This window comes from Diplotaxodon limnothrissa, linkage group LG19 (genome assembly GCF_057381915.1).
Source record: "Diplotaxodon limnothrissa isolate DT_005_m linkage group LG19, D_limnothrissa_male_GT1.1, whole genome shotgun sequence".
NCBI classification, from domain to species: Eukaryota; Metazoa; Chordata; class Actinopteri; order Cichliformes; family Cichlidae; genus Diplotaxodon; species Diplotaxodon limnothrissa.
In genome coordinates, this window is record NC_140614.1 from 30399988 (window position 1) to 30422441 (window position 22454).

A 22454-nucleotide genomic window follows, 5' to 3' on the forward strand; every position below is an offset into this window, starting at 1 on the left:
ATGCTAGTAGTAAAGACTTCAGGGATAAAGTTGGTTCTGTTTTTTCCCAGCTAGATCTAGTTCTTACTGCATCCTGTTGAGGGCGACAGAATACATGTAATGTGAGTGCCAAAACCTTTTTGTATGTACACTATAGGTTTCAAATAATCATAAACAATGGACACTGTTTTATTATTTGCATCGACTTGCCATGTTGATATAAATCTACAATTACCCTGCAATCACCCCGAGTAAGGAATTAAAAAGGAAAAGCCTTAAATGACAAAGTTAAGCAATACATGCCTTTGGTTTTATTCAGGCAGTCTGTCCTCCAGTCTATTAAATAGAAGGACAGAATAGAATGGAACAGAACAGAAATACAAGAGATTTACTCAGACATCTGGATAGCCCTGTCTTTGTGTTGACTTGTGAAGACTATCTTTTGAAGATTTTTGTTAAGTGGTTCTGGTTCAGATACCATAATATTTTTTTTGAAATGACAAAAATTTCTATCTATATATGGAATTAATATACAAGTTGTGTAGTGATAGTAATACAGTTATTGATAGCTAAATGTTCTCTAAAAAGCCTCTGGTTAATCCACTGTTAAATCAAGAATTGACTCTAAAATTATTTTCCTCACAGTGATCAGGCCACATCATATCTTTAAGACCTCATAGTATCATATTATCCCAACAGAGCATGTCACTCTCAGACTGCAGGTTTACTTGTGGTTCTTTGAGTTTTTAAAAACGAGAATGGGAGGCAGAGCCTTCAACTATGCTGCCCCTCTCCTGTGGAACCAGCTCCCAGTTTGGATTCACGAGACAGACGCTGTCTCTACTTTTAAGACTAGACTCAACACTTTGCTTTTTGATAAAAGGTATAGTTGGGGCTGGATCAACAAACCCTAAACTTTCGCTTAGTTATCCTGCTATAGGCTCAGGTTATTACTGGACTTTATGTTTTCTCTTTCCCCTCACCCTCAGTTGGCTTCTGCAGATGGCTTCCCCTCCATGAGTCTGGCTCTGCTAGTGATTTCTTCCTGTTTACAGGGAGGTTTCCCCTTCCCATGGTTGCAAAGTATGCGCTCATTGGGGGTGGCTTGAGGTTTTCTCCAATACTGTAGGAACTTTATCTTACAGTATAGAACACTTTCAGGTGATTATTGTGGTGAGCTGGTACTATATATATATAAACTTGAATTAAATTGAATGCTGTTGTTGTATTATCAATATTAATCAATATTTGTTACATGGATTATCAAAAATCCAGCAAATGCATATTACTTCTTCAGCACTCTGTGTCCTGTGTACTTTCTAGAGAGAAAAATGTTGTAAACAATTGCCAACAATTGATCGCTGTGTTCTTAATTTAGGACTTTGTGTGCTTAACTAACGACTGTTCAGCATTAAAAAAGACACCTTGTGTGCTCATTCAGGCTCGAAATCAGTGTTTTGTAACCAATATTTCCCCCTTTCAGTCCACTTTAATCTTCAGGCACACAACCAAGACCGAATTTGCTGTGATGAGAACTCATTCTGTATGTTTATACAAGTGTCTTTGGTCCATGGAAGTAACTCCTCCCTGGAAGAGTGATGGGAATTAGATAAAAGTACAGGCTATCTGTCAGTATCTCACAGGATGTGAGGAGAAGTTTCCAGAGACACATTTTTCTTCTGTGAACGAGATTTACTGTGAGCTGTCTCAAGAAAGATGTCCTTGCTTTTTAGGAGACCCACACTAACCAGGTTGCTGCTGCTGAAGAACATTAAGCAAAATCAGAGGTCAACCATCTGCAGCAAGCCACCCAAGGAAAAGATTGGGCCAGTGGTAGGACTGACTAACTTTTATTGTACTTGTAATTGAACAGGCAGACATCCTTGAATATCTACACTGTATAATGTCCTGCAACAAAAGCAAGAACTGCAGTAATATTTTTCCTGTACTGAATGGATGCTAAACCACAAGTAATGCCATTTTAGGGACTATGGTGGCATAAAAATGCAAACAATATAAAATAGTCAGTCATTGGAAGTCAATGTCTGTGATGGTTCAAATGCCCTTAATGCGAAGAATTCAAGCGAACTGCATTCCCCAGTCTGCAGAGTGGAAGAGATGTTTTATTCATTTGTTATTTATAAGTCTGCTCTGGCCTCTGTAAAGGGATCCTATGATGGAACTGCAGCATAGCAGGAAGTGTTTATGCCACTATAAATCTGTTGATCTGTCCTAAGGGACATCCATAGGGGCTTTTACAAAGCTCATCCCAGGTTAGGAATACCATGGTGGAGAGGTACAGAGAGAATATTATGGCAGGAAAATATAAGTGGGTGGTGGCGGTGAAGTTATATCACGCAGTGAGTCACTAAGACTGGGACCCTCTGTCGTGTTCATTGGCTTAGTCCTTTCTGTTCAACTTAACATATGAAAGAAGATATTTGAGAGCTCAAACACTAACACTGCATTGAATGTGTATTATAACCTTTCATGTAGATTACATTTGCAGTGTCTGTGAATAAAACACTCATGGTTATATTTTATTGGACTTTCTTACAGCAGTCTACCTTTGCCTTATGCGTGTTTGCTGTGACTCTCCTGGCCCCGGCTGGTTGGATCATGCATCATATCCCAGAATATCGAAGACAAGGCCAGAATACCTCAACATGATTGATTTCTACAGGAACTCTGCAGACAGACACCCAAGCAATGTCACTGTGTGAACCTCTCTCCACTGTGTAAAATCTCGTGAAAAAAAGTAAAACCTTTGTTAAATCTGAAGTCTGACTGAGCTATTTTCCTATATAAACAGTTACATATGATAACTATTGTGTATTTTATTTCTGAGATTATTGACTGTTTTGAGGGTGATATATAAAAAAAAGACAACATTTTTGCTTTAACACACTTTGAGGATATCATTTTCATCAGTTAGGAGTATAGACAAAATTCTTGGCAGAAACCATGATGGGAAGGGTCTGTCAGGACCTCAGACCGTAGGGTCTGTTTATCGTTCACTCCTGCATCTACTAGCGGAAGTGCCGCTTAAATGAGAAATGCTGCATTTAGACACAGGCTTAAGTATTCATACACATGCACATTTATAGCTCGAAAGTGTTATTGGATAACAATGTACTCTTTAAAGCGCCCAGCTGATAGTGGAGATTAATATTAATATTACTAAATATCAGTATAAAAATATTAGGACACGCTGCCAATCCACGGTGGCCAATATGCTGTATTTATATAAAATAGGGGAAAGAAAACCCACGATGTTTTCTCAAGGACATGTTTAAGAAGGTGTGACAACCATCTGTTGCATGTTTAGCATTTCATGCATTACAAATACACACATGTAAAGCATCACTGAGGCAAATAAGCGGAGGTGCTTAGTATTTCCCTCCTATAATCAGCTCAAACAGGGTTGTCGGAATTCTTGAATGACAATTTGTCAAAGCCGGATCAGTCCATTTGGAAAGGTGTGGTGTGTCACATATATGTCACCACCCATCTCTGCAACGAGAGAGCAAAATCCCCACCACCACCTCAAAATATATATATAAAAACGATTTACAAAACAAGCCCTCCCTTTATTTCCGTTCAAAGATCGCAAAAGCGACCGAAGCACAGCTAAAACACCACAGCGTATAAATCCGTCGTGCAAAGTGGTACAATCAAGACGAGCCTGGGCTGCAAGGGGGCATAGTCACTTTTTCACGACTGAGGGAAACACAACGCCGGGAAGGGAAAAACCTATCAAAACAACTGACAGTCTGGGTTTTATGTTTCCCCAAGTGTCTGCGAAATGTCTACGAAGGCAGAGCAGTGTAAGTACGGCTGTGTGTATCCGTGCGTGCGTGTTTCTGTTTTGTCTTGTGAGGGGGCTGGAAACTGATTTTTTTTTTTTTTTTTTGGTTTAACCAAGAAAGCGAACAAGGGGAGCTGTCCTTGGTGATGAAACCGCGGTTGCCAAGGCAGGTTGCAACACGTCCTCTCACTGCAGAGGATGGCTGGAGGTCTCAGTGCACACAGAGAGCCACTGAATCACCCTCTGTTTCTCTGCATGTTGATGGAACAATTCCATGTCCGAATCGCTCTGTGGTCCGATTTATTTATTTCTATTTTATTTGATTTTGATTGACGTGGCTGGCTGAGGCGCGTGGGAAAAGCGAAGTGTAATGTTGGTCTCAAGGTCGACCTGACAGGCTACTGAACAATATGGTGGCTTCATATTGATCAATCGTGGGGTCTGATCACACTATATTGACGTCTGTTGTTCATTCCACTTCGCTGGTTGTGAACAGGTGGACACCAGCCGCTGTCTTCTGTTTTTTTATATTTTTTATTTTTTACCGTAAACAATAGATAAAAGACGGGGTCAAACTCAGTGTTAGGGGTTCCCAGCCCCATCAGCTGGTTAAAAGTTGGGTGTTGCTCCTGTTGTTTGGTAGACAGTAAGTGAGGGAATGAACAGAAAACGCTGAATCTGCTGTTGTGACTAACATATTATATATATATAACAATATTATTAAAAGGTTGAAAAATATTTTTTAAAAAAAGTCCTATCTTTCCGAGGAGGTTTAATTTTATGATGAACCGGAAAGATGCTGTGCTTCAGTATTTATCGCAGCACATGCTTTGACCAGACAATCCTCCAAGCCTGCAGCTGTTATTTTTATTTTGGGGTTTGTCATTTACAGGTCAGGAAGGAAGCTAAACATTCCTGCCTAAAGTCACAGAAAATGGGTCAGCGATCACCCACTTCAACATATTTGAACTCCTAACAACAAACAGCACAGTCATATCTGAACCTACAGAGATTACTTCAATATAGTGCAGCCAGCTGGGCTCATTACAGAAATGTTCCTCTGTGTTGCTTCTTAAGCCCCCTTTCGTGTTCGCTATAACCACATTTTCCCAGCTTGTCTTGGGACTTGAACTGGCAACCTTTTGTGTGTGAGCTTGTTTCTGTAAGCAGTAGGTTACTGCCTCCTCTAGGGCTTCCTGTGACCTGCTGCTATGACAAAAAAGGTCACCCGGTGAAGGCCAGAGAACCATGGGAAAACAGACTTTTTGTTTAACTTCATAGCTGAAGGATTCATGTTAAATGCTACCTAACAGCTTGTTCAGTTACATGATATATGGCTTTGCTGTCGTGCATCATATCTCACTAGTGTTGATTTGCTTGTTGCTCTGCTCTTTATTTTGTCCAGTTGCCTCTAAGATACGATACTTGCAAGAGTATCACAACCGTGTGCAACACAATATTTACCCAGTGCCCTCCGGAACAGACATTGCAAACACACTGAAATACTTTTCCCAAACCCTGCTCAGGTAAGTACCCTGCTCTGGAGCCACCAGGTGAAGTAAAGATTGTAGAATGTTTGATATTAGCTTCCTTCACAATCAGATGAGATTAATTACAGCAGGTCGCTCTGACACACTTTCTCAAAGGCATGACAGTGACACAATTCAATGTCTCGTATCAATTCATAATGTCAGCAAGAAGTTAGGGAAGTGGCCATCATGGCAGATGTTGCCTCGCCTCTTCTGCTCTGAAAGATACAGACTGTAGCAGATTTCCTGTGTAATTATGGTGTCGTCTTTTTAAGGCAGCTGCGGAGATAGATGGCTCAGTGATATTTATTGATTCAGTGGTCGGTTGCTAGATGAACGCTTTCCTGAGGCGGTTTGCTGTGTCCTTCCCAGAGGGCCTGGAGTTCAGCTCCTCCGGCTATGCAGTTGCAGGGTCAGCCTGCTCTCTTGGGTGCTGTGAAGGGAACAGCCTGTTATTTCCTCTTCCAGCATAGGTCAAGTAGGCAGCCATTTTGAACACGTCTAATTTAATAGAGCACTATTTCCTCTTTTTTTTTCCCTCTCTGTCCAGTTGGAGCTTCATTTTTCCAGACATGCTCTGCAGAGATAGGATATTTCTTGTGGTTCCAGTATTACTACCCGCCAGCTTCAGTGAGAACAGAGGCACTGTCTTTTCTTATTAGCTAATTTATATAAAAAAAAAATGGTGGGCCTCACTTCTATCATTATTATCAGCTTAGGGTGCAATCTATTTGAGATTGGCTGCTGGCCTCAATTCTACACAACTCCTCAGCCATCCATAAGGATTATTCCTCTGCCGTGGTGCTCACAGAGTATCCTGGATACTCCATACTTTGCTGAAGGGCTGTCCTGAACCAGTCACTGGGGTGTTTCAAATGTAGCCTCTCAGGGCACAGATTGAGCGTGACAGGGGTGGCAACTCTGGGAATGGGCATTAACTCGAGTGACGATTGTGCCTCTGCGGGGCAGTATCAAGCGAGCGAGAAAAGAGTCACTCAATATGATGCCACTGTTAACGGTTCTTTGATATTTTCCCGAAGCACAGTCTCTTAGCCTCAGATATGCAGAACAAAATCACTCTGCCCACCATTAGAGGAGTCTGGATTCCTCAGCGGGGACTCCAGGATTATCCATACACCTGTGCCTTCTGAAGCCTGGGGTGAAGAAATAGAAGAAAAAATCAAAAGGGAAAGAGAGTGGGAAAGTGGGAGTAGCGAGCCTTGAGAAGTGGAGCAGGCGTGTGTCATCTTCGCAGAAAAGAAATAGCCAAAGGAGGAGGTTGTTGATTCATGCACAAATTTCAGGTCAGCTAGAGGGTTATGTTATCTCTTTACCAGCAAGTTTTATACGCGTTCTTAAAGATGAGGCACGGCTTCGTCAGACTGAGCTCTCTGTATCAGTGAGCACTGACGTTGCAACAGACTGTTTAGCCATTATTTCAGACACAGCACAGTTGTTTCACTTCACACACCTGTCAACATGTTAATGCAGGAAACATGTGCTTTGAGTAACTGATACACACATGTAGTCCATGATTTTGCAACGACAGCGCAGGGTTTGACAGTAAATGTATGTCATGTGTCCGTATCAGTGCATTTCTACATGTGTCGTTTGTAATTTTCTCGTGTCGTTTTGTGTGTATGTGTGCACATATGCGTGTGTCTTTGCGTGTATATGTTCAGTGTGCGCGCGTGTGTGTGTGAGCGCGTCTGATGTTTATGTCTATGTTCATTGTTCAAATTAATGATGTTTTCTATATGAAATATGGGCAGTGAAAAAGTCATACTCTGAGATACAGTCTTGTCGTTGTCTATAAGTCCTGTTTGAGTTTATGCTGTATAATAACACAGCTTTGATTACATAGTTTAATGAATCTACGCTGACTTAAATCCTACAGAGTATAACTTTGAGGGGATCAGTCACATGATGGTACCTTATACTGTTCTTATGCCATGTTAAAAATCTGAGAAAAAAAAAAAGAAATCCCCTTTCTCACTTGCCATGTAACTCCAAATGCTGCAACTCTACTTTTTGAGTGACCTTTTAAAAAAAAAGAAGCCAAAAAAAAAAGCAATACATCAACATTTATAATCTGGGCTCTCATGGTAAATCCCAATCATTTGCCTGATAGAACAGCTTAGCTCTTTAATAATGTGCAGTAAAAAAAAGAAAGAAAAAAAAAGAAAAAAAAAGAGCAATGCTCTCTGGCCCTCCCCCTCCTCCCTCCTCCACCCTAGACGCTCCACACTCAACCCGACTAGTTTTTGCTTTTGTTTTTTTGTTTTTCTCCTCTTTTAAAATTGAATATGTCCACCACCTTTCCCCAGGGGACAGCAAACACAATTGTCCATCCTGCATTAGCTCACAAACATAATGCTACCAGTCATCTCCCCCGATACAACCTATTCCTTTGTCATTATAGTTTCTCCTCTACTGTAGATTAGTTGTTACATTTATTTTAGAAACCTGAATCCATATGCCTGTTGGATCTCATTATTTCTCCTGATGATACTGGTACAGTATCATAATGTATGCATACAGACATTATTTCTCTGGTGCAATAAACATGTGCTGTGACCTAAGAGCACTTGATCTAACCTCACACACATGTTTATTACTGGCTGAAGCATGTTTCAAAAGTGTCACCTCTGTATTTTCCCGAACCAATTTGGTGTCACTCCCATCCTTGACAGCCCCACTAAAGACAAGGAAATTTCATTTGGAAAATATACTGTTATGGCTCATTGGCCTTTTTTTTTTGCATGGTAGCCACTGACCTTGCCGATTGGAAGATGGCAGCCATCGAGGGACAGCCGTTTGAGCTGTCCCTTTTTGGAGAAGTATGGGGTTGCCACTGAAAACATGCCATTTTTTATATTTTTGCTCCTTGTCACCAGATACGCATGAGATGCAGTGATCATTGCAGTTTGTGCTCATGTTTTTTTTGTTTGTTTTCCAAGTGCAAAGATAGACAAAACGAGATAAATTCAATTAAAGTCACACGGAACAGACAGCGCAGGGAAAAATTGCCCGTGCCTGCAGTTATACAGTTAAATAGTGAGACACTGCATCCTATGTGGGGTTTATCTGGGTTTGTTTTTTTCTATTTACGCTGTCTCTGTAGTGCCATTTCAATGTAATGTGCTGTTTTTTTGTGTCTTTGTTGTCTCTTTTTTTCCCTTGTTCCCCTCTCCTACCTTCCCTCCCCTCCCCTCCCGCCCCGGAGCAGCATTCTGTCCCGCACAGGCAGGAAGGAGAACCAGGAAGCTTCCAATTTGGCCGTGCCCATGACCATGTGTCTTTTTCCTGTGCCATTCCCACTCACCCCATCTCTAAGACCACAAGTCAGTTCCATCAACCCTACAGTTACTCGCTCCCTCCTTTACAGCGTTCTGCGCGATGCCCCGTCAGACCGCGGGGGGCAGGGGCAGCAGAGTCGGGACGCTCAGCTCTCAGAGTACCCCTCTCTGGACTATCAGGGCCTCTATGTGACCCTCGTGACCCTGCTTGACCTCGTGCCCCTGCTGCAGCACGGTCAGCATGGTGAGTCAAGGCCCAGTGCACCACTGTTTGTCATCATCATCCCCGAACCGTCTGGCCTGCATGAAGCCACTGCTGCTTTTTTGGCCTCTTTTGTAACGGGAGGAGAGAAGTCCTGCTGAGGATCTTGAGGGATGCATGGGGTGATTGGGAGCACGCTGGATCCTGTCAACTTAATCGTTCATAAGCCATTGGATACACCAGACATAGGCCTTCTCTTCTGTGTATCATACTTGACTGCATGTTTGTTATGCAAAGTGGGAGAAATGTTTTTACTTATGTTGTCATGTGCAAATATATAAGGGGAAACACACATAGGCAAGTGTAATGCTGTTTTAACACATCACAAACACATTAGAGAATGAGTTACATCCACACAGTTTTTCACAGCCAAGGCTGCATCACAGTCAGTGCTCTTACTTTTCATGAATATTTGACCATTGTTAAAAAACAGACAAACCCTCAAATGCATAAAAAATCATTTGCTTGACTAGATTTCTCTACTTTTCCTGAGGGTAAAGTTTACTTCAGTGGCTTTTAAAGAAGCTCACATTTCCAAGTATTTTTTTTTCAGTTCTACTAATAAATAACTGAAATTTCATGAAATTTTGACATCTGTGGCTGCATACAGTATGCTAATACTGTATGTACAGCTGATTGAAGGAGTGTCTGTGTATCTCTCTTTGTCTTTTTTTGCATTTTCCCTTTCTTCTCAGACCTGGGACAATCCATTTTTTATACGACAACTTGCCTCCTGCCTTTTCTGAGCGATGATATTCTCAGCACTTTGCCCTATACTATGATTTCCACTTTAGCCACATTTCCCCCTTTCCTCCACAAAGACATCATTGAATACCTGAGCACCTCTTTCCTTCCCATGGCTATATGTGAGTATGACTTATCACAAGACAGTCATAATGAAACTGCTAAATGATATGTCTAGAAAGACAAGTAAAGGTTTAAGGCTTGCACATTCACTTGTCTCTCAACTATTGTACTGCAACAAACAAAAGAAGTGATCCTTCACATTATTGTTCTTTCCCTTCTTTGCCTGTGTATAGTGGGGTCCAGTAGGAAGGAGGGGGGAGTCCCAGCCTATGTCAATTTGTCTGCCTCATCTATGCTCATGATTGCAATGCAGTACACGTCAAATCCAGGTAAACAATCATATTCAAAGTATTAAGATATCCAAAGGCAACTGTAATAACTGCCTTTTAGTTAATCTGATCTCTGCTTCTTTCTAGTTTATCACTGTCAGCTGCTGGAATGTCTAATGAAGTACAAACAGGAAGTGTGGAAGGTATTTCTCCTTTTAGATACATAATGTAGATTTAAGAGTCTTTTATTTTTATCTGCAGAAATATGAAATGTACTGTGCCTAACAAAAAAGTGGCACTAAATATGAAGCTAACAAGCAGACCGTTCAGCTACATTAGCAAAAAGACTAGAGGCTGGAGAAAACAGTACCCACTAGTACTGAATAGTACTGAAAGAATACAATTACGATTTGCTTATCATGAGAAAAGCTAGCACAGATTTATCCTTGAACCACATCCTGTTTTTTTTACATTCCAGGCCAGCTTTTTAAATTGCTTCTAGTCTTTTCTCTTTGCTAAGCTAATAGCACGTAGCTTCATATTTAACACACAGCTGGTATTGCTGTTGCATTAATATAACACAAACCCCTGCAGCTTAAAATAAATGAAAAGCTAAAAGATGAAGGCTGGGCTCCTCTACATAAGCTGCCTTTATAGGTTAAAAGTATCTCTGCTGGTAGTGGTATCAGCAATACTGGCCTTTATTTACTTGGTATCTCATTGATATCATAATTTGCAGCATTACACACCCCTGCTTGCTCCTGAATACGTTGCCTACTGGTTACTGTTTTTTACATTTTACTTTAAATTTAGATTTAGTCTTTACTATTTTACTTTGTCTGCATTCATATTCAAATGTACCTAAATATACCAGCACTTTCATGTACATATGATGTTTATCTTGTATGCAGGATCTGCTTTATGTCATATCCTATGGCCCATCCCAAGTTAAACCTCCAGCTGTGCAGATGCTTTTTCATTACTGGCCGAACCTGAAGCCACCAGGAGCCATCAGTGAATACAGAGGACTGCAGTACACAGGTCAGATTCTCTTTATGCCACATCTACTTCTTTACCAGACTTTAGACTTATCAAAGTGGTCACCTGTCAATTGTTTTTCTTATTTCTCTCTCTCTTCCATTTCCTGGTTCAGCCTGGAATCCCATCCACTGTCAACATATCGAATGCCACAATGCCATCAATAAACCTGCTGTTAAGGTGACTGCAATCTCAAAAATCATTAAAGCTTAAATATTTTATGCTTCTGGGATGCATAAATAGATAGTCTTCCCTTGAGAAATGAATGGGGTAAGCATAGGGGAAGGTCTTATATGGCCTTGCTTAGATTGCCATGTCCGATTCTAAGCTACTTTATATCAGCGATTGGTGCTGCTCTGCTTTGTCAGCCTTTACTCAGCTGTGCACAAACGGACAGAGTAGGAACAGGCGGGTAGAAAGGCGGTGGATTTCAATTACCAGAAGCAAAGAAGGGGGTATGGTGGGGGAAGGGGGGCTTTAATTGAAAGCGGTGACCCCATGCAGCCCTTGAGGATAGGGTGGCATCGAGTAAGCACAGTGAATTACAGTGCACCATCTGAACATTGAGGCCACGAGCACTGGTGTTTAGCACAGGGCCAGGCACAGGTTGCAAGACAGTGGAGCAGCATATGCACGCAGCCATCCACACAGAGGCGTGGGGACACAGGTAAAGGCGTCACATGATTTGTTGGGTGAGAGAGTAGCCTAGATATGTGACAGGGACACGTGGAAAATGTGAACTTCTTAAATTTACATCATATGTTATAAAATCGCTGTGCTTATAATTGACAAAATGCACTGGCCAGTTCATTAGGTGTACCTGTTAACAGCCAATCACATGGCAGCATCAACATTTATCTAGACACCTACTGAAGTTCAAACTGAGCATCAGAATGGGGAAAAAAAAGCGATTTGACTTTAATGTGGTTGTTGGTGTCAGACAGGTTGGTCTGCGTATCTCAGAAATTGCTTGTCTTCTTGCGTTTGCCTACACATGCGTCTCTCAGGTTTACAGAGAGTGGCCTGAAAAAAGAGAAAATGTGTGAAAATGCTTTGTTGATGTTAGAGGTCAGAGAAGTGCAACTACAGTCAGTGAAGATGGGATACAGTAGCAGAAGACCACACTGGATGTTCTTCCTGTCAGCTAAGAACAGGAAACTGAGACCACAATTCACCAAAATTGGATAACAGAAGATACCTGGTTGAGGAGCCTTCATTTTGCTGCTACATTCAGATGCTACGGTTAGAATACTTAGGTTAGAAGACTTATTTCAACAGCTCAGGCTGCAGGTGGTGGCACGCTTTGGGCCCGCTTAGTAACAACTGAGCATCGTTTGAATGCCAAGGTATACCTAACAAAGTGGTCAATGTGTGTAAAGTGTAAGTGTCCTATTATTTAGCTATTTGGAACCTAAGAAAACCTCATTACTTTTACTGTATTTCATCTTGGTTGCAAATAAAACATTGAATATAATGTGTTAATTTTTCAAATATCACCTCCATTATCTCAGACTAACTTTATTACTTTTGCAGATGTGTATAGATCCTACTCTTTCTGTGGCCTTGGGAGACAAGCCCCCTCCTCTTTATATATGTGAAGAGTGCAGCCAGAGGATAGCAGGGTACGCATCTGTTTCACCTCTTTCCTCCATCCCTCAATCCTCCCCCTCCTTGAGTGGGATGCTATTGCAAACAAACATCACCTACCGCCTCCCTCATTATTCCTCTTTGTAACCCAGGGGAAACACATTGGCATGGTTACATAATTCCCTTGTGCCAATAATGAGATCATCATTACAAAAAAGCACATCCACTTGTCTCTCTTTTTTTTTTTAGCGCAGAGACTATTATAATAAAATTGGCTTTTCAGGGTTTTTTTTTGTTATTGAGAAGATATTTTTGTGTTCCAGCTCTGTAAGGAAGCTGATACCGATGTGTATACACCAGTTGGAATGACTGTATTTATATCATACACATAAGTCATGCATTGTTAAATAATTTCTTCGACCTTTCCAGAGATCACGCTGAATGGCTTGTTGATGTACTCCTGCCCCAAGGTGAGCATTTACAGTCAAAAAGGTGCTGAGTAAAGATAAGATACGTATGCACTCTACAATAAAACCTTTATTAGCTGCTATGCGTTGTGTTCCAAGCTGCCATATATTTTATATTGAGGTTCTAATTTCCATGAAAATATAACCAATTTTCAAGACATACGTATGTTTTTTGCAAACAGTTGTATTTCAGTTATGTTTATTTTTCTTGCAGCAGAGATATCTGCCATTTGTCAAAAGAAGGTAAGACATTTACACTGCAGCATAATGACATTAACGGTGCTGTGTACTCTCAGTCATTGCCATTACTTATTAACCTGACTTCCTCACAATAATAAAAGTCTCCACAGCAAACAATACACTGGTAAAACATAGAGGACTTCCCTGACCTGTGAAAACATGAACTTAGATACACTTTATTTGTGATCCATAGTTAGCTCATTTATTTGTGAATCTGAATCTCCCCTGAGGAGTCCATTCACTGAAGCAGCTCAGTAAAGACCTTTCAAAATAACCTGTTGGGGCCTGATCTTTGTTTGCTGTTGCTGAGTGCTTCCTGCTTGTTTCCTGGGAGACACTGGGAAAACTGAGTGCGTGATGATGATCTCAGGTATTCCCGTCAGGTCAGCAGCTGCCTCTCTTTGTCCTCTGAAACAGCTGGCCTCCACCATGGTTTGCCCAGCCGTTTATAATTCACCACCTCCCTTTTGGAGCAGCTTTTGTTCCAATCATTCTCCAACTGAGATTTGTGCTAGCTCTTTCAGTGTTAGCTGAGACATATTACTCATAAATGAGGCATTACTTGTCATTTTAAAATAGCTACTTTTGAGTACATAATGATATCTAAGAGCCGTGATGCGAGAACAACAGTATGAGTATTATCAGAGTAGCATTTTTTTGTTGTTCAAAGCAACATGGATGAATAAGAGCACTCACCATCTGAGGCCAGATATGTTAATTTGATAGGGAGCAATTCATGCCTCTAATGGCACAAGATTAGAGACTGATCAGATTAGGGTGGCTCTCTAGTGCCATGCTTTTTATTTTTAGAAACCTGAGACACCGCGGGGACACATAAAGACTTGTTCTATTGCTTTAGATGTGGACAGATCCTTGTATCTTCGGAGAGAGTGATATTCATTATCAGAGTTGCCTTTGAGCCCTGAGAGATGTTTATTTTTAGACGATTGTCATCAGGCGTTATTGGAAGTGTTTTTTTTATTTTTCTATTATACAAGAATAGAAACAAACTGATTTCTCTTCCCTCTGCTCCCCCCCTTGTTTCTTGGCTTCAAACTGCAGAACTGTAGCTCTCATGTTAGAAGGGCTGTGGTCACCTGCTTTTCAGCCGGCTGCTGCGGGCGCCATGGCAACCGGCCTGTCCGCTACTGCAAGCGTTGCCATGTCAACCACCACAGCAGCGAGGTGGGGGCTGCGGCGGAGACCCATCTGTACCAGACCTCGCCCCCTCCCATCAACACCCGTGAGTGCGGAGCAGAGGAGCTAGTGTGCACCGTGGAAGCCGTTATCAGGTACATGCACGGTGTTACAGAGCATATAGTTGTGACTCTGTGAAGCACACTTCAAGACAAATATAAAGACAACAATGCTGCCTCAGTTCAGATTAAACAAATAACAAAAACAAACGAAAAAAAGTGAGATTTTCTCCTCTGCTCTTTCTCCTTTGCTCTATCTCACATATGACCTTCTCTCTGTGCCCTCTCAAATCCCTCTCTTATCCTGTGTATACCTCCAGCCTCCTAAAAGAGGCAGAAATTCATGCAGAGCAGCGTGAGTTTGAGTTGAATCGGCGTCGTCAGATGGGCCTGTCTGCTTCCCACCACTCTCTGGACAACATTGAGTTTGATAACAAAGAGGATGACCAGCATGACCAGCGCCTTCTAAGTCAGTTTGGCATCTGGTTCCTGGTGCGTAATCACAGGGTGTCGCTGTATCTGTCAGTAACAGGGAGCAGGCAAAAACGATGTGTATGGCACATTGCCTCTCATCACTTCTCTTTTCAATTTCCGAGTTTCTTTGTTCACATCTGCAGGTAAGTCTGTGCACACCCAATGAGAACACGCCCACAGAGAGTCTGGCTCGGCTGGTCAGCATGGTCTTCCAGTGGTTTCACTCCACCGCCTACATGATGGACGACGAAGTCGGAAGCCTAGTGGAGAAGTTGAAGCCCCAGTTTGTCACAAAGTGGCTAAAGACAGTGTGTGAAGTGCGCTTTGATGTCATGGTCATGTGCCTGCTGCCCAAACCTGTAGAGTTTGCAAGGGTAAGATATTACAGCGTCATCATAAGATCATAGGATTTTAATACCTTACATGAAGGAGAGTTTTCACTGGTCTAAACTGGTCTATGCACATTTTTCTCAGGTGGGCGGTTACTGGGATAAGTCATGTAGCACAGTGACACAGCTGAAAGAGGGTCTGAACCGCATCCTGTGTCTAATACCTTACAACGTCATTAGTCAGCCACTGTGGGAGTGCTTTATGCCTGAGTGGCTGGAGGCCATCCGTACTGAGGTGCCCGACAACCAGCTCAAAGAGTTCCGGGAAGTGCTCAGGTATATCCATCTCCCTTAACTGTTCATGGCATATATTGCATACAGTGGGCAGAGATGCTTGCAGTAAAATTGCAGCACAATAATAATAATTAAAAAAAAAACTTAAAATATTACAAGTTAGCATCACTCATTGTGTAACAGTATCAAAGGATCGCTATGTGGATGAATTTATATGGTACTGCTGTTATTCTATTCACAGCAAGATGTTTGATATTGAGCTGTGCCCACTTCCCTTCTCTATGGAGGAAATGTTTGGCTTCATCAGCTGCAGATTCTCTGGCTACCCCGCGTCTGTGCAAGAGCAGGCTCTGCTGTGGCTTCATGTAAGCATGCACACACAAACACACGAAAGCACACAGAAACACGCCGTCCTGTGTCAAGTTCTCATCCCGCCGTTCTATCCACAGTGAGTGTGAATTGCACAGGTTGTCGTAGAGTGCGAGAGTCTGGGCAGGGGCCCTGCTGAATATGGATCTGGGTCACAGAATGAGACGGATGGAGATAGGAGGGATTTAGCCTTTCATCCCATATGCACTCACAGCTTGCCGCCCTGTATACATGGATCAATTTCAAGTTTTCTCTCACAACTGTGATCAAGAGATTGTATTAATTTAGCTGGAGTAAATAGGTCACGTTCACAGCAAATACAGAAGTTGAGCTTCAGTTTAATGTTTTCTCGGCATGTGGTGTGATAAAGTCACACAGGCAGCAGTCTAATTTTCTGCCAAATACGGAGCTTTTATATTACTAGCCAAAGTTTTTAAGGTATTAACTGACGCCGCCCAGTATTCCCAAAAAATAGACTAGAGTTATAAACCTGCATGCATTCAAAATAACTGTAATGCAGACATGTACAAGTGTATGGTTTTAAGGATGACAAAAAGTAATAACACTAAATCTATTTACTTTGTGAGAAGTATATTAACCTTGTGATGCCTTCTAACACTAACCCTATGTTTTGGAGAAAAGGAAAAAATCCTGTGTGTTAGTTGAATGGCTGTTTGTCTCCAGAACTATTTATAGAATTGATACCATAGGGTTCAGGTTATGGTTATCACCGACTGATTGGTTTATGATTTAGACCACACAAGTAGCAAGTATAAATAAATGATCCACATTTTTGTGTGTCTCGTTGGAGCTCAGGTGCTGTCGGAGCTGGACATCGTGGTGCCTCTTCAGCTGCTGATTGGGATGTTCTCCGATGGAGTGAACTCTTTGAAGGAACTGGCCAATCAGAGGAAGGCACGCGCGTCAGATCTGACTGGCAACACTGGAGCTCGTAGGGTGAGGAGGACCGCAATGCTAAAAATACTCCTAAGAATAAGACAAAAGACATCAATCCCCATTTTCAGCCTTTTGTTGCCATTCATTTCAGTGGCTGTTGACAACAACACAGATCAGAACACATCACCTCACTGTGCTCAGATCATCAGCTGAATAACTATTATTAGGGCTTTGTCTGTCGATGTGTTTTTTGGATTAGGGGTGTACACGTTTCTATTCTTCTTGGTTCTATTTCCCACTGTTCATTTTGGAATAGACTGTATGTTACCATGGCAACCATCAATATCTAAATATAGCTCTCTTCAAGGGATTAATTGAATTTGGCTGTAATATAAATTTATGTTCAGAGACACCCACACATCCGCACAGATGGCTGATCCTGCTGTATTACTTCACGTTTAACTTTAGGAGATGTAAACATGCTTTGTGAGATTTGCTGTCATACCTTGCTTTTTGTCAGGATGGTGTTTGCTGTACACAGCGAACACAGCTTGCTGTAGCACTTGTTAAACAGAGGGCAGGTCAGGCTGCTGAGGGCAGCTTGTGCATGGAGCATGAGCTGGTGTGCCTGAGTTACGAGAAGATATATCATTTGTACTGTTAAAGAGAATACACTAGGAGTCAGTTTACAAGGTTTCATGATGCCATTGTGTATGAGATTGAGTGAACAGTCTGGCAGATTTTATATACTTGCGTGAGCTCGATTAGTGAATGGCTCCCAGTTGTGCAGATGAGGCATTAAAGTAAGAGAGTTGGAGCACCACACTCTGGCAGAAACACATAAACACACACAGAGAGGGAGCTGACAACATTAGAAGTGACGAAGATGGACATAAACACAGAGACATCAGGAATGAGGAGAAGGCGTAGCTTCGAGCACGGCGTAATTGTTGTATAAAAGCCGCAAATGCTCAGTTTAGAATATTTTGACAGCTTTTTTTCAAATATTTGCAAGCATTGCCTTTTTATTACTTAGAATAGATCTTTTATTTACACTTTTGTTTGTGGACCACATAATAAAATGTAACATAACATAATGAAAAAGGTATGTGATGCATATTGATATATACAAGTCTAACTGACATTTACAGCCTCGCAACGCTTTCTGTCTCATTTTAACGTGACCCTAACAGCTGAAGAGAAACACATATTTCAGTTTAATGACTATTCTCCTTTCTCACAGGTGAGTGTGGTGTCAGATCCAGGACGTCGAGGCCAGCACAACACTCTCAGCCCTTTTCCCAGCCCCTTCCGGAGCCCCTTCCGCAGCCCTCTTCGCTGCAGCCCTTTTAAAAACCTGGGTCATGCCGCTGGTCACTGCGCCCTGGACCTGGACTGTGATGACGATGACATGAACCTTGGCTGTTTCATTCTGATGTTTGACCTCATCTTAAAGCAGGTGACCACCTTCCTGATGAAAACCTATAATTGTGATTAAAGTTCTGTCTCTGATGCTTCTCTTTTGTGTGTCCTCATGTTATAAACCTTCTTATTGTACAGCCATTCTCACATTATACAGTCTAGTTTAAGCGAGTCACTCTTCTCAGTCATTCATGTAGAGAAAAATGACACATACACACTATACAATGATAATAATACCCACCGGTGGGATCTTGAGATTTGTGTGTCGTGCTCTAATTTTTGTTCCTCTATTTTTATGGTCGTCTCCCCCCGCTGTCCCAGATGGAGCTCCAGGATGACGGTGTGATGCTGGGTCTAGACAGCAGCCTGGGGAAGGATATCGTGGGCATCATCAACAATGTCTTCCAGGCCCCGTGGGGTGGCTCACACACCTGCCAGAAGGATGAGAAGGCCCTAGAGTGCAGCCTGTGCCAATCCAGCATCCTGTGTTACCAGCTGGGCTGTGAGCTCCTGGAGAGGCTGACCCCCCGGGAAGAGATACGCCTGGTGGTGAGACACACAGCATGCATTTTTATGCATCAACTTTGAATTAACCTTGTGCATTTGGCAGGCAGGGCTTTGGAATGAGTGCATGTAGCTCCACGTGTCCCAAACCACAGCGCCAAAAACAACACTGTGTCAAATTGTGCTACCTTTGTTTTGGAGTAAACACACAACATAAAGCATGCCTTTCACTCAGCTCCAACAAGTCTCATTCCTCCACAGGAGCCCACAGATTGTTTGGAGGAAACCTTGCTTACCCCTCCACCAGATTTCTCCATCGGGGTGGAGAATGAAAGCAAGGAAGGAGACAACCCGAGTGGCACGCACACCGACAACCCCAGCAGCCAATCTCCTGATCACGCAGGTGTGTATCGATCAGTTCTGCTTAAAACTTGATGTTTAAATTAATAATACCTGCCAGATGAATACCAATCATCCTTTAAGGGTTAACTGGACTTTAACTTAACTGGATTTTGGACTTGATGTATATCTAAGCTAGTTGACGCTTGTGACTTTTGACTTCTACTAATACAGTTTAGCAGTTTAACAGTTTGATACCAAATCTGAGAAACAGTGATATACATGAAGCCATAGAAAATTTCAGAAACCCAGTGAGATATTGTGAGTATGCAGGAAGGCTTGGTAGATATTGTTTTTGATGGACAGAACAGGATGAGCTATTTCCTTGTTTTTTGCCACAGTACAGGCAAAATTAAAAGTTCAATTGTTTTTTCTCTTTCTTTCCAGCAATGAAGAATAACTCTGATAAGAAGTTCTCCTACCAGCAGCTCCCTGTGTCTTTGAAGCTCATATACACCATTCTGCAGGTGCTTGGTCTGAATAACTGCATATCAAATCAAAGACTAGAGGCATTCAAAAATGTTTCTTTCGATTTATTTGAGTGCATATGTGTTACACTGCGAGTCACACACGTCTTCTGCATTTTCAGGAAATGTCAAAGTTTGAGGAGCCTGATATTTTGTTCAACATGCTGAACTGCCTGAAGATCCTGTGTCTTCACGGAGAGTGTTTATACCTCGCCTGTAAGGATCACCCGCAGTTTCTGGCTTACATCCAGGAGAAGATGCTCATCCCTTGGTGTGTCCAGAGAACACTCCTCCTCATGCAGAAAAAACACTGAACTCATGCATGCTTTTGTTTACAGCTTTTAATTGTGCTAACTCCTTAAGTGACATTTGTGCTTCTGTCTCTTCTGTTTTCAGTCTGTGGTCGATGCTGAAATCAGAGTTTTGCCAGCTGGCTTCGTTGGCCGTGCCGCAGCTTCTCCACGCCCTGTCTTTGTCACACGGGGCAGACATCTTTTGGAATCTCATCAACACAAACTTCAACAGCAAAGACTGGAAAATACGATTTGAAGCCGGTGAGTCATAAAGTAACAGCGTTAAATTTCAGACTCCGTGTCTTCCTAGGATGGTCGCAGACAGTTTGCGGCTTCATGTGCAGATATGATCATCAAAAATGGATATCTTTGGCTTAATGGTTTGTCTTTGTGGTTGCGATTGTAAATGATGAGGATCGCCAGGAAGAGGAGAGGAGGATCTGCTTATATAATAGGCTTCCCAAACCACTGCCTGCCCACATCTCCCCTATGTGTTGCCATGGTTACCTTGGTACAGGCAGCAAAGAGGAATTGTGGGATTAATGAGGGGTTTTTTCACATTGTGATTAGCAGAGAGGAGCTATTTGCTCTGTCCAAGTAGTGAACTGATGCATCACAATGTCAGCTTGCGATGCTGTTGATCTGTGTCATGACCAATGAGCACTTCTAATGTTATTATATCCATTTAGTAGGGTAGAAATATTGGTATAAATCTACACATGCATGTAATATATTCCTAAATGAAGTCAACTAGTGTTCTGACTCACTGCACGGTCCCACACTCGCCCACACCGACACCTAGCACTCAACACCACATTGGCTAAGAGCTCATGGGTATAAGAGTGCAGCGTCTATTTTTAGATTTTAATCTGAGGAATGATAAGTAAATCACTTTATTTATTGAAAGCATCGCCTTTGCTAAAAAAAAGAAGCATTTGGTTTTACCACCACATTGTGCGAAGACAAATATTTAGTAAAACATTAACTCATCTCAGTCATCTTCCTCTGTGACCTCTGGGCTGATTCTGTTTATTGAATCATGGAATTATATGAAGACATCTGGCAGCTCACTTGCTCCGTCTTTGTCTGCAGCAGTAATTCATTTCTTTCTCTATTCTCACGAAATCCTCTCAGTCGAGAAGGTAGCAGTGCTGTGTCGTTTCCTGGACATTGGTGCAGTGACAAAAAACCACTTACTGAAGTATGCCTTGGCTCACGCTTTCTGTTGCTTCCTGGCCTCTGTGGAGGATGTCAACCCTGCTGTGGCCACCAGGGCCAGGCTGCTACTGGACACAATCAAGAGGCCATCCCTTCAGGTACTTTGCTCTTGTTTTTAGCAACAAAATTTCTGTTTATTTTTCGCGTGAAGGATAAATAAATTAAGCATTCTCACTAAGACAGGGTGTGTTGGTGTGCATTTAATTATAGTTTTGGTATTTATGTGTTGAAAGCTGTAAATTTTATTTATGGCTTTTCTATGTAAAGGGATTGTACTTGTTGTGCATTTTTAGGGCTTATGCCTGTGTCTGGATTTCCAATTTGACACTGTGGTGAGAGATCGTCCCATTATTCTCAGTAAACTCCTACTCCTGCACTTTCTGAAGAAAGATATCCCCGCGCTTAGTTGGGAGTTTTTCGTCAACCGTTTTGAAACATTATCTCTGGAGGCTCAGCTGCACCTGGACTGCAACAAAGAGTTTCCCTTCCCTACTAGTATGTATCTGCCATGTCCCCATCCAGATGTTTTACACCTGTAAGAGAAGATTTACAACTTAACAGTGCTTCAAGTAAGCTTTGCAATCCTTGTTTCTTTGACAGCTATTACAGCTGTACGAACCAATGTAGCTAACCTCAGTGATACAGCAATGTGGAAGATACGACGGGCCCGTTTCGCGAGGAATCAGCAGAAGAGTGTGCGCTCCCTCCGTGACAGTGTAAAAGGAGGCACGGACGCCCAGTCTAAAAGAGCCTTTTCACTCCCTGAGTCACTGAGCAACCGACTACGTGAGTAGAAGACATCAGCTGTCAGGCTGTCAGTCTTATTTCTAACCTGTCTCAAAAAGTCTGTTGTTAAAAAGTGTTTGCAAATAGCATTTGAGACTTTTTTAAGTGCTTTGGCTCACATGCTATGACATAGAAGTCTATAAAAAAACAACTTTCTATTTGGAAAATGACCTGCCATTATAGATTCTGTCACAAAGTGATGATCATTGCCTTTTAAAAAAAAAAAGAATCCTTTTCTATTTGCAAATACTGTTTGACCAAGGTCCTGTTCCATTTTCCTAATGTTTCTCTCCTCACTTATATGTTCCCGACGCTCATTTCACTTAAATGTTTTATCTGTGGCTCTCCACAGAAGGCTGTCTGAGTTTCTGAGATACTCGTGCTGCCTTCAAACACAGGTTTATCTGGTTGATCCAAATGCCCTCAATCTTTATAACATTTGGATTTCACGCCCTTTAAATCAAAAGTATACGCGTCTCTTTGTGTGCGCATATGTGTTGGAAGATGATGAAGCTCAGACA

The 22454-nt window shown here is 42.0% G+C and overlaps 2 protein-coding genes across 3 annotated transcripts in view; both read left to right on the forward strand.

Moving 5' to 3' along the window:
• The first annotated feature begins 1695 nt into the window (after window positions 1-1695).
• Window positions 1696-2649, forward strand: LOC146612504 (cytochrome c oxidase subunit 8A, mitochondrial). Its single transcript, XM_085342681.1, has 2 exons — window positions 1696-1812; window positions 2539-2649. Exons 1-2 carry the CDS (start codon window positions 1696-1698, stop codon window positions 2647-2649), a joined length of 228 nt encoding a protein of 75 aa, XP_085198807.1.
• A 1135-nt stretch (window positions 2650-3784) lies between these two features.
• Window positions 3785-22454, forward strand: part of unc79 (unc-79 homolog, NALCN channel complex subunit) — a 34534-nt gene continuing 15864 nt past the window's right edge. For both annotated transcript variants that reach the window (XM_085342717.1, XM_085342718.1), the window contains exons 1-26: window positions 3785-3806; window positions 5193-5313; window positions 8546-8859; window positions 9573-9743; window positions 9918-10013; window positions 10101-10156; window positions 10865-10994; window positions 11107-11171; window positions 12525-12613; window positions 13008-13048; window positions 13260-13288; window positions 14348-14577; window positions 14802-14973; window positions 15099-15329; window positions 15430-15620; window positions 15820-15943; window positions 16764-16904; window positions 18088-18303; window positions 18588-18815; window positions 19032-19173; window positions 19557-19636; window positions 19759-19907; window positions 20033-20190; window positions 21064-21245; window positions 21441-21642; window positions 21748-21933. In XM_085342717.1, coding sequence (XP_085198843.1) covers window positions 3785-3806; window positions 5193-5313; window positions 8546-8859; window positions 9573-9743; window positions 9918-10013; window positions 10101-10156; window positions 10865-10994; window positions 11107-11171; window positions 12525-12613; window positions 13008-13048; window positions 13260-13288; window positions 14348-14577; window positions 14802-14973; window positions 15099-15329; window positions 15430-15620; window positions 15820-15943; window positions 16764-16904; window positions 18088-18303; window positions 18588-18815; window positions 19032-19173; window positions 19557-19636; window positions 19759-19907; window positions 20033-20190; window positions 21064-21245; window positions 21441-21642; window positions 21748-21933 — 3766 coding nt within the window. The remainder of the gene's footprint in view (window positions 3807-5192; window positions 5314-8545; window positions 8860-9572; window positions 9744-9917; window positions 10014-10100; window positions 10157-10864; window positions 10995-11106; window positions 11172-12524; window positions 12614-13007; window positions 13049-13259; window positions 13289-14347; window positions 14578-14801; window positions 14974-15098; window positions 15330-15429; window positions 15621-15819; window positions 15944-16763; window positions 16905-18087; window positions 18304-18587; window positions 18816-19031; window positions 19174-19556; window positions 19637-19758; window positions 19908-20032; window positions 20191-21063; window positions 21246-21440; window positions 21643-21747; window positions 21934-22454) is intronic.